The sequence below is a fragment of the Alligator sinensis genome, unplaced genomic scaffold (assembly GCF_000455745.1).
Source record: "Alligator sinensis unplaced genomic scaffold, ASM45574v1 scaffold280_1, whole genome shotgun sequence".
Classification (NCBI taxonomy): Eukaryota; Metazoa; Chordata; order Crocodylia; family Alligatoridae; genus Alligator; species Alligator sinensis.
The window spans coordinates 1,575,177-1,587,300 of record NW_005841835.1 but is presented as its reverse complement, the minus strand read 5'-3'; the positions used below and the strand labels follow the sequence as shown (position 1 = coordinate 1,587,300).

Sequence of the window (12,124 nt, the reverse complement as noted above, 5' to 3'; positions counted from 1 at the left end):
CGGGCTAGAAGATCTATTAGGTCCCTTCCGACCCTGAAACTATGAAACTATGAAACTATGAAACCCTATGAACTGAACATCTCAGGCTACAGGAAGCAGCTATGGGTTACTCCCAAGTTGAGCACAAAAGTTCCCCATTCACAAAGCAAGGCTTAGAAATGCTGCAAGAAACACACAGCATCAAGACAGGAAAAACAGCCTCAAGACAGATACTTTCTCAGGCCCTGATCCTACCAAGAAAAGCATCAGGACACACCTCTGGGCTCATGGGAAGCCCCATTCACCTCAGAAGGGTTTTGTGAGGGACAGAGGTCCACCAGTGCCATTCTCTTTGCAAGGTCAGGGCCTTAGTCACTGCCTTTCCTCTGGACACTATATTGTTTCTAGCCTTAAAATGCTAAGAGAAAGGAGGCTTGACTCATTTTTCTGGAGTTTCTGACCTAGTCTACACAACAGTCTTCTGTCAGCTGAACTCTGGGTGTGCCCTAGCTCAGGGCTTCTTTGTGGCAGTTAAACTCCCTCTTTCTGCCAGCCCTTACAACACCTGCTTTAAGCAAAAGAAAGCTTCTGCCGCCATCTGGCAGCCAGCAGAAGGTACTTGTAGACATTCCAGCACCTTCTGCCAGCTGCTACAGTCCATTCAAAAGCTGCTAACTTCCCAGGAGGCACTTTTGGCAGCAAAGCTGATGAGTGGAGTCATGTAGCGCTGCCAGAAGCATGTAGATGTACCCAGGCATTATTAACTTGGCAGTGGCAGCTGCTTTCTGCCAGCACAACCAGGTAAGTACAGGTTAAGTCTGCAGCAACTTCAACCCCAAATCTACTGCCCACATAACCATGTTGGAAGGGAAAAAAAATCCTTAAGAAAATATGAAGCATATACCATGAAGACCCCTTTGTCCTTTCCATCAAGACATGTCATGGTCCAGGCTGAATGTGCAAGCTTAACTTTCCTGCCATAGGCAAATCAGTTATTATGGTTAGTTACTTGCATCACAGCAGTGCCCGAGGCCTCCATTAGGGATGGGTGCTGTACAGACACAAAAGAAGACAAATGCCCAGAAGATTTTGCAGTCTTACATGACACCAGATATGAGGAGTGTTACAAGTAGCAGGGAAGGAGAACAAGAAAACACTGATAAGATCATGGAGCTGCATAGTTTAATGATGTGCACAGCCTAATTACATGAGCACATGCTGCTTCCTAAATAATACAATAATTTCTTCTTCTTCTTCTATTTTACAGCTACCTCAATCCATTATCCTGTAGCGCTGTGCATTTCTCTCTGCACCGCCAAATACAAGGACTCCATTTGAGTCATTTATAGAATCATAGTTTTGAGCCTGAAGGGATCATTAGCTCATCAGATCTGATCTCCTACATAACACAGGCCAGCATATTTCATCCAACTGCATACACAAAGTTCACAACGAACTCCTCTTATCCAACACAGAATAACAGTGAAAAGCTCCTGGCTTAGACAAACCACTAAAAACGTGCAGTTTAGATAGCATCATTTTTCACTCAGCTCTGGAGCAGCCTTGGACATGAACTGACCTCTCCTGAAACATTCATTGTAGAGAAAACTAGCAACATTATCTACCGGGCCCTTAGGGCAGAGGCATCAGCACAAAACAGAAAAGATAAAACAGGAGTAAAGATGCAATAGGCAAGAATCCAAAAAGAGTGGAAAGGAAACTGTATGAGATGGCATTGGATTATTTGAGAAAAGCATGGGACTGTGACTGAAGTTTGTACTGGAGCCAGGCAGGCAGCAGAGTGAAGGCTGCCCAAAATGGAGGTGTTTCAAACCTAGGAGAACATTCATTGTATATACAAACCTTCATATTACCCTTCCCAGCTTTTCTAGGTGGAGTTCACTAGAGAAAGTAAAAGCAGAAGGGAGTGGAACAGAGAGCAACAAACTGTATCAGCCCAAGTGTAGATCAGTGCCAGTCTTCAGGTGTTGCTGGGGGAGGCAGTGGACTGGCACTCTGTAGAGCACCTCTGTGGCATTGATGAAGAATACATGCAGTATGCCAGGCTCATAGTTGTCCATGGGTGCATGTCTGGATCACCACCTTTCATCATGCCCCAGACATTCTCCACAGGCCTACCACTTCTGACATCAGAAGCTGACACTGAGGAGGAAAACCAAAATCCAGTTCTCTCCAAGGCTTACACCTGGGTATGCTTATGCAGCAATCTGGAGTAGAAGGAGCTATTTGGCAAATTCCTAACAGTGACCAAACTGAACACAGTGAATTGTAGACTACACTGTGTTCAGCTTGGGTCAGCGAGGCAGAGAAACTTGGAATATCTATAAAAAAATCATGTCTTGTCACTGAGGAAGGAACCGAGACTTAACTGTGACATCAGTCCTATAAAGTGCCAAGAGCACTTTATTCCAAAAAAGAATGCGGTACAGTAACAGGATTCTGCTACCAAAGGAAGCGGGTCACAGAATAAATGTAGTAACCCATACAAGGGCCCTGGATTTACAAGCAGAATATTTTGACTTGGGAATCAGGAGGGAAGGACAAATATAACATTACCTAGTAACCAGGATTTTAAACAAGGAGCTCTCTGAATTATTATAATACATCTGAGCTTCAGCTGGAATGGGTGATACAACTTGACTGTCTAGGTAAGTGAGGAAAAATGCAAATCACCGTACAAGAAAGTACTGAAAGTATAGTGTGAGTGGTAGAAAAGAAAATGTTCTCGTATGGGGAAAAGGAAAAACTGTCAAAGAAAGCCTCTTTAGAACACTTAGTGTCCAAGAAACACTGAGTTTCCTGGACAAAAATGAGGCAGGTGTAGCAAAGGCAAACACAACGGTAGATGAGGTTGAGTCATGGGAGTCTGGTGGGCTGAAGAGAAAGTCACAATTCAAAGACTCTCTAGCACCTAAGGCAGTAAAACTACATAAGGCTTGTTTCAGGAAAGACAATGCGTTAACCTTGTTAACTATTCTTCTAGACAGGCACTAACCCTTCCCCCCCAGCCCCAATCCAACAAGTCACAGTAAGTTATAAAGGTGACTTTCCTTGTCCTGCTCTCCAAAAGTATAAACAGTAAGCCATAATTTGCCAGCTCTGAACTCCAAGCTTTTGGGATCAATTAAATGTAAAGCATATTACTTCCGGGCCTCCCCAGTTCACAAGGGAATAGCTTGCTGGAGGGAGCAGTATAGATTGCTAAGGGAATTTTCCAACATACTGGGTGCATCTTCACATTCATTAATGTGCCTTTGCTACTGCACATTTAGTACCTCTAATATGAAGTACTAGATAAAGGTGCAGTAGCTGTATTAATGCGCAGTAGCAAAGGCATACTTTTTTGTGACAATGCACAGTAGACTAATTCTAGTGCGCATTAGCACATTAGCACCATTTTTGCTGTGACACACTAATGCTCAGCGGAACAGTCCACTGCACATGAAGGTGTTTTGTGTAGACACGTCCACTGGCTATGTGTTAGCACTAGCGAGCTGTGAAGCAGAGCCCACACCAATCACTTCAGTGGGGCAAATTCAGCTACTTTGGGTCAAAAGAACAGAACAACTACCAAACTCACAGATAAATGTTCATCCTATGTAGCATTACTTAGTGGTTGGGAGATGGCACTACAAAGAGATCTAAGCTTCAGCCATCTGAAATCAACCTGAACCAAGATACCCAGTTCTGATAAAGCTGCATGAGGATAAAAAGGGACACCTGCTGTTTTCACTGGAATTAGCTGCAGCCCAAGAACGTGGCTGAGAATGATAAGGGAATTTGTGATTAGAGAAGGAGGCAGCAACTATCCAGCTGGTACCCTGATCCCATGTGATCCTACTGGCAAGGCTGGTCACCCCACAGTCTTAGTGAAGGGACACTGTTCTTCTGAGAAGAGACTGATGCTGACAGATCAGAATTTGCTAATATAACTGAATCACCTGGAACCCCACCTCCTCCAAAGCTGCCATGTGAACAGAGTTGGATAGGTGGAGAAGACAGAGCCACTTCTGGATCCATAACCTATTGATAACTATCAGCTACTGATAAATATTTTAAAAAATAGGGAAGAAGCATGGTGGTGGATTCCCCTTCTTTAAAGCTGTTGTATGAAGACAGGTGGGGCAAAGCAGGGAAAGATTTATGGCAAAGTGCAGCACAGATGAAAAGGGAGAGAACTTTAGGAATTAAGCTGCTTCCACTGTTGTAGCAGAGTTTCTTGTTCAGTGTTAAAAGAAAGCTCTGTGATTCTCCCCTATGATCACATAACAGAGGGTAATATGCCCCACAGCCAGCTTTCTCCACCACATCTCATGGCTATAGGAGACTGGTAATCCTGATCTGGGAGAGCAGGTTCAACAGCAACACTAAGCCAGCAGAGAGGGCAGTGAGGAGGATCCCTAGCAGGAGAGCAGAGAGAGGGATGTAAGGAGAGGGAGGGCCCCAGGGCCAAGGGCTCTGTCAGCACTGGGTATGATGTCATCATTGAGGAGAATTTCCTCCTCAGCAGACCAGCTAACTGCCAAGTGCCCCCATCCCACCTCCTCAGTATCATGGCCAGAGATTGCAGCTGGAGGTAGCTCTGTCAGACAAGTTAAAAGTAGACTCCCCTGGCTGAGCCAGCAGGAGCCATATGGAGCTGGAGGCTACTGCATGTAGACCTTACAAGGGGCCCATTATGGGGAGACAGAGCCAAGAGGCCAGGTACCTGCAGTCAGAGCCCACAGTAGTGAGGCTACATCCCATAAGGCCAAGCAAAGCACACTGCAGCCCACCATCCTGCACAGCACCACACCTAAGGCCCTCCCTGCTACAGGTAGCACCTGAACAAGAAAGGCAGCAGCACCACAGCCTGCAACACAGCACAGGTGTCTGACACACACCACATGCACTCACACAAGCAAGCAGTAAGCCTGGGATACTCCAATGCAACACACCCCCATGAGGAACCCAGCCGGCAATACAGTATCTCCCTCTCTTGCTCTCATGCATACACAGACGCTGTGTTCCAGACAGAAGCACAAACAGCTCCCAAACATGTGGGACATGCACACAACATTAGAGCTACTAACAGAGCCAGCTCCTCTTAACCTGTTTTGGGCCCTGGGCTCAGTGCCAGAGCAAACAAGGGTCAACACAATTGAAGCCAAGCAATGGATCAAGCCCTCATAACTGCACATGGGACAGTGAGTTGATAAGAGACTGAGCTCTATGCCCTGGGACTCTGGCAGGGGCTGTTTCTCATCACTGAGGACAAAGGTTGTCTGCATGGGACCAGAGAGGTCCTGAGACAGGATTTCTGGATTGGAATCATCACTTACTGAGGTCTCCCGAAGCTGAGACCTTCCTGGCCCATCTCAGTCCTTCTGTGTTGGGGTAACAGGAGGAGTCATGTTAGGTACCTTGTTCTGGAGTGAGACCTCTGTGGCTGCACTTACCCTGTCATCCGCCCTCTGCCAGTTGGCTCTTTTGCCAGGGACATGGTATGAGCTTTGAGCCCATTCCCGACCCGCTGGTGCGAGGAATCCATCCTCTGCTTCCGCCCAGGCGTCTGAACTAGGCTCCCACTGGGAGAGCCTGCAGTTTGGGCTCTGGCACTCTGGGGAGCAGAGAGTTTGTGAGCGGAAGGCAGAGAAGGCTGATTTCTGTTATCCACTCCTGCCAGACTCCTCATCCAGGCTGCGGAGACATGATCCGTGCGAGGGGTTGCAGGACGGTGTTCCAGGGCAGGAGGAGGGCTGTGCACCCAGAACAGGTTGTATGCCCTGCCCTGGCTCCGGAGTCTCGGCTGGAGCACGCCCCTGCTCCCAGATTCACTTCGGAATGAAGAGCTTGCATCAAATCTTCCAGCAAAGTCTCTCTGAGAATCACCAAGTCCTAGGAAGAGGGCTATCGTGAAAGGGAGGAAACTCCCCCAGGATCCTCTCATGGTGCCTGCCCAGGGCCAGGGGGAAAGGCTAGTTCTGGCAGGAGCAGTGAGCTCTCAGTGTGGGGCTGGCAGCTCCATGAAGCCAAATGTCCAGCCAGAGGTTGGGAGAGAGGGGACTAGACAAAGCTTCTTAAGGAAGCCCCTCTGAACCAGTCCTTTGCTTCTCCATGTCACAGGCGGCTTAATCAGTACCTGCCGCTTGCAGGAGCATGAGAGCCTGAGGCGAAGGTAGCACAGCGAGCCCGACAGCGTGGGCTGCACAGAGCAGCTGCAGCTGTCCCTCCCTACCCCAGTCTCTCCTCTCCCCCTGCCTGTCCCCGCTCTCCTGGCTGTCAGAGCTTGAGCTCTCAGTAGACAGCTTCAAGCACCTTCGTGTCTGCCTCTGGTACTGGCAAGAGTCTGGAGGGGATGGAGGGTTTTATTTTTGGAAACCTCCCCCTTTTGTGTCTTTTTGATGCTGACACCCCCCCTCTGCAGAGGACATGGCTCAGCCCCCCTCCCTATGAGGAGACATTCCAGCAACACCCACTTTGGCAAGGGGAAACAAACTACAACAGAGAAACATTAACCCGTGAGCAACTGGGCAGGTCATTGTATAGCCCACTGACAGCACTCGCGCTCAGGCTCCAGAGCCCTCCCTGCTGCCAAACCAGCCTGCGGCTCGGCTTCCTCAGCTCATAGCAAGCGTTGGATTTCAGCACAGCTTGTAAGCCATCAGTGAAGGTGGAGCAGGCAAGGGGACAGAGGAGCACAATCCAGGACACATTTACCCTACAGAAAATACCCCAGGCTTGGGCCCAGCCCCCCTATGCCACATTGCCCAGCACTTTTTGCCCTCCTGCCTTGGAAAAGGATTGGTGCCACTAGTCGCATTTCACACTTTGGCTCTAAGCCCCACTGGGGCAGGGGCACTGAAGGAGAGAGGCAGCCCCTCTGTCATAGGGAAACCTGACTTTCCCTGACACACTGGGAGGGGAAGAATCTGGCATAAGACATGTAGCAGAGCAGCCGCTAGGGTGGATCCATGCTCTGCTCATCTATATACTGCCATGGGTGCATGCCAGGAATAGACCTATCCAAAGCACCACGTGCTACAGGTCAAAGACCACCCATCCTGCTCCCATGAGGCAAGGTCAGGGGATGGCTCCAGCTGGATGGACAAGGGCAACATAACCCCCCCACACACACACACCTGCCTCCAATGTGAGTATTTGGGGGGTTAGGCACCAGAGGTGTACCTGGCAGTTTCAGTGCCCTGGGAAGAGTATGTGGTGGAGGACAAGGGGGACTGAAGAACCCCCACTCGTCTTTCGCCATTCTGGTGCCCCATCTAAATCAGTGCCCAGAGCTGTTGTCCCTCTCCCCACCCCTGCCCTCCAGTTATACTACTGTTAGGGACTGACTTCAAAAGACCACTTTCTAGTGCCATAGGAAGGGCCTGGTCTAAGGAGAAAGTGCAGGGCCAAGAGTCCCAACTTCTGCCCCATTAAGCCTACCAGCTCCGTGCTCATGGCCAAGCTGCTTCTCCTCCTCCATCCTGTACTGGCCATGTAAAAACTGGTACAAATACTGCCTTTCCTTCCTGGGGGAGCAGGGACTGGACTCCTTCACCAGGCCATCCAGGGGCAGAAAGAATCCTGGCTACACTGCACTTCTGTGATGGCCTCACTTCTCTCTGCAATTGTGGGTGAAAGCTTGATAAATGTCTCCTGGGATCCAGGCACAAAGTGGACAGGAAATGGTTTGGCACATGCTCAAGATGAGGAGGACACATTCATGGCACATACCCTTGCGATAGGCCTGGCTGGGTGTGTTTGCTAATTGGAATCCCAGGCTCACACAGCGATGCAACACCAGAGTGGTCAGGCTCTGGACTCATCTGAGCTGGCCCCCAACCACCAGTAGGCTCATCTTTCTATGTTCACACCAGCAGGAAAAGCCACCCACCACTGGAACCCAGGACTGGCTCTTGTCAGCCTCTATCCAATACACTGTGTAATGAAGATACACCAGATCTATGGTCTCTGAGCAAAGAGGCAGACATGAGGGGAGCTGCCGCCAGATCCTGACCTCTTCTATCACCATCCTCATGCATATTATGGCCTGTCCACCAGACCCCACCTATTCTTCCAGGCACTGTTCTCCTCACACCCATAGGACTCTATCACTCACCAATTTCTGTCTGTCTGCTTCCTCTCTTTCTCTCCTCTGTGGCTCAACAGCAGGTTGCCATTGCTCCCTTTGTTCCTGGGAGTTCTGTAGCAGGTGAGCAGGCTCTGCTCCTTGCTGGGAGCAATGGTGAGAAGGGACCCTCTTGCTACCCTGTTCTGCCTATGCTTTCCAATTTGCTCGTGCAGTTTTCAGTCTCTTTAGTCATGCTCCTAGAACACCACTTGTAAGAAAGCTGATGTTGCCAACGTACTCCTCCCTGTTCAAAAACCTCTCTCTTAGATAACACCTCCTTTCTCATTCCTGGCGGTAATTTCACTGCCCACTCTCCTCTTTTGCACTGGGGCTCACCACCAAGCTCTGCACTCAGCTTCCTCTCAGAGGTCTCAGATTTGTTACGTCAAGGTCAGGATGTTGCTCTCAAGTCTATAATCCAATCCATCCAAGTCCCTGAACCTCCCATTTCCTCCTGTGAGTGGCAAGCTGATTCTTAGTACCACTTCAAACACTGCTTGCGCCAGGCCTGGGTGCCCCTCACTATGTCAGGAACTCTCCCCTCTGTATTTGCTCAGCTGAAATGCTGAAGCTGGCCACAGAGTTCAACTTGCACAGTACCCCTGTCCCAATCTGAAACCTCAGAGACCCATGTGCTCCCCCAGATGAAGAAACAAAAGCAAATTACATGTGTGCACAGCCCCCAGTCTCCTCCCTCACCCACTCTTGGTTCCAGCACAGCTCTGAGACAACTCAAAATCCATGTTCCTGGTTGCTAAAACCCTCCTCTAAGTCACACTGACTGAACTGCCTGCCCTTCAGCTCCTCTTGCTTTTCTGCTCCCCTCATCCACCTGTTCAGTTTCTACTTTCACCATTTCTTGGCACAGTCTTTTTCCTGTCCCTTTCCTCCTACTCTCCACAGTTCAGGCAGGTGAAAATGGGTTGGCAGAGAGGAAGGGAAAGTCACCTGCTCACTTGCACATTCTGGCTGGCGCTGTCTCTCTACCTCCCTACCCCCACCAACCCTACAAGCTCTGGAGTCATGTCTTCTCCAATTCTTAACAGTTGGGTAGACAAGCGTTTCTCAACCTGTGGGTCGCAACCCGAAAGTGGATCGCAAGAATATATGAAAGGGTCGCAAATGAACTTTTAAAATGGATTCTCCATTAAAGGAGAAAAAACTTGGGAAACTGTGGCTTTTCCCTTGCAAGCTGGCAGAGTTCCAGCCTGCAAGGGGCTGCTTGGTGCCCCCCCATGCCCCACACACTGTCCCCCAGCCCCACCCATGGGACTGAGGCCTTGGGGGTGGGAGGCAATGGGTCGGGAGTGAAGGACACTGGGTCTGTATTGGCCAGTAATGTTTACAAATGGGTCCTTGTACCAAAAAGGTTGAGAACCACTGGGCTAGAGAAAGCAAGGTCTTTGTAGGGTGTAATACAGCCATACAACCCTCTGGGTTCAGTCAGCTGGCAATGTAAATGCATGGGCTAGGAGAGGTAATTCTGCTATGACCTCCACCCCTGTTCCTTGCAAGTGTTAACGAACATATCCCACCAAACTCTGTGACAGAAAAATATTACCAGCCCCATTTGACAAGCAGGAAAGCACACAGCCTCTGAAGCACAGAGGGTTAGTAACTCACCCAAGAAAATGCACTGGGTCTGCAGCAGACCTGGGGAGAAAACCCAGAACTCTTGAGTTCCAGTCCTGCACTCACACAAGGTGATGCAGCAGCCCCCATAAACAACAATAACGCTGCCCTTTTTTTTGCAAGAACTACCTGGGAAAGGAACTAAAAGTGATGTGCTAGTGCAGACAAGGATAGAGTTCTTTTCTGTGGCTACCCAAGTTTGGAGATAGAGCTGTGAGGAGGGAAGGGAGCTGGCTTGACTACTGTTTTGACCTTGGTGATAGTCCTGGCTGGTTTATCAGGGAAGTAGATTATTGAGGAAATCCAAGTGGGTGCTCTGGGATTTTCCAGTACATATTCAACCCCCCCTTCTGCATAGCTGAGGTCAAGTCTGCCTGAGAAGCCAACTGTGTGTGTAGCTATTGGATCCAGAGAGCACAGTCTGATACAAGCCATTGCTGGTTTCTTTGTTCTAAAGTGAGAAGAACATCTTCTCCATCTTCACCTAATTGTTTTCTTATGCAGCAGTGGAAAAAATGCTTGATGTCTAAACCTGACACTAAAGAATTATCAATGCCATAAACAAGGCTTGGAAAACAAGGAGCTGGAGGGCCAGGCTTTGTTAAAAACTTGTCTGCACTGAAGTGATTGCAGGCATTCTCTGGATTCATCCTCGATTAGGATGTGAGAAAATACCTTCACACAGGAGGTGCCAATTTGCTCCTTTGGAACAAACAACAAAGTTACTATTTACCCAGTTGATTAAAGCTCTCTGGACATCAGCTCAAGCCCAGACTGCAGGAGGCCAGGGAGAGTTTGGGGTGAGGAATCAGTTCCTTATTGACAGGACCAAGGAACGATAACTATAAACCAACTGAAGCCATTAACAGGCCATCCAATGCCTTGCACAGACTGCAGCTGCCTCGGCCTCAGGCCTGCATGGAGCCAGGTCCAGGGAACTGGCATTGCTTTTGGAATCATTTTTGCTCCTTGTTTACACTAACCCTCCACTTTACACTAACCCTCCGCTTCCTCCATGGAGCTCTTTCCCTTGCTACATACACAAGCGCTCACTTATCATGGGAGAGGGGCTCTGGAGCCGTGCACTCCCTTTTCTAATTCAGGGTTTCTTATGGACCAGGGCTGCACAGGACACAAGCTGAACCCATATTCTGTTACTGCAGGGTTGCTCACATGCTCACCAGGCTGTGTTAGGAGTGAGACCCTAGCTTGTATTTGGCACTTGCCCAGACAGGCATTTCCCCTCTACAACTGCTGCCTCAGTCCTGGAAGGGGAGCAGGAGCCTCGCTGAGAGCCTTGCTAGACTGGCAAGTGTGGGTCACAGAGGCAGTGATGCCTCACCCCACAGGACAGGTTAACACACTGAGGGCTCCATGTGCTGCATTCAGGGCACTGGGGTTACTCTAGTCGTGGGTATTCCTTTTATGTTTGTCCTTCCCTGAAAAAGGACCCATCAGAAACAGGGATGTGCAGAACCCATGGGGAATTGTAACAGAAGTTGGACTTCAGTGTGCTGCTCAGCAGGGATGCAGTAGACGAACATGAACTAATTCAATTCTTAGGAACTCACACAGACAACAGACCCTGGATCGTTCAGGCTATTTGCCTTCAAGATCAAACCCTTATCCAAGAAGAGAGATTAGCAGTGGAAAGATGATGAAAAAGCAAGCCAACAATCCTGAATTTGCAGACCATCTCTGGTGACTGGACAGTCTGGCCACAGGCTTTCAGGAACATATGCTGAAATAACTAAAAGTGCAAACTGACCATGCTGTAAGCCCAGGGTGGGCATTCATATTCTAAAGTTAAGTAGCCTTACTTCATTTTAGCTCAGCTCACTTTGTAAGCTCCTAACCACCATAGAGACACAGAGCCCAAGAAAAGGCAGGCTCAGAAGTTGACTGAGCAGATTACTTACCAAAGTACATACTTCCCAGGTCCCAGCTGATGTGCTTCCAAGAGACAGGACAAAGCTAATCCTGGAGATACCAGAGAATGAATTGGCTCATCACAGTAACATAGAGGACAGAAGGAAGGGAATGGAACTGTGCTGACACCACCATTCTCTTCTTGGCCCTGGGAGAAGTAAGGCTTACTCCAAAGTCAGAGCAAGTCCAATTACTAGAACAATGCAATTGTAGGTACAGGAAGTCAGAGAACTCAAGACAGGAAAAATTGGCTTCTCTTCTCCACTGAGGAAGGCAAGGTCTGACTCAGGGATTCAGTGTGCCCTGGAGGGATGAGCTTGGAGAATTAATACATTTTTAGTTCAGGGGCCTAAGGGCGGGGAGGGGCACAGCCTTCAAAGCAGACCTGGTGCAGGACAGGGGTCTCATCAATCCAGAACTCTGAAATATGGGGCTTATCTAATTCATTGC

General features: G+C 49.0%; 1 protein-coding gene across 8 annotated transcripts in view; it reads right to left on the bottom strand.

Moving 5' to 3' along the window:
- The window catches only part of LTBP2 (latent transforming growth factor beta binding protein 2), a 141,470-nt gene extending 134,806 nt beyond the window's left edge, over nt 1-6,664 (bottom strand). For 3 of the 8 annotated variants that reach the window (XM_025201046.1, XM_025201060.1, XM_025201092.1), the window contains exon 1: nt 5,439-6,654. In XM_025201046.1, coding sequence (XP_025056831.1) covers nt 5,439-5,929 — 491 coding nt within the window. In that variant the 5' untranslated portion in view covers nt 5,930-6,654. Of the gene's footprint in view, nt 1-5,438 lie in introns of all 8 variants that reach the window. The other 5 variants (XM_006015342.3, XM_006015345.3, XM_025201081.1 and 2 more) reach the window with 4 other exon arrangements.
- Between the last annotated feature and the right edge of the window lie 5,460 nt (nt 6,665-12,124).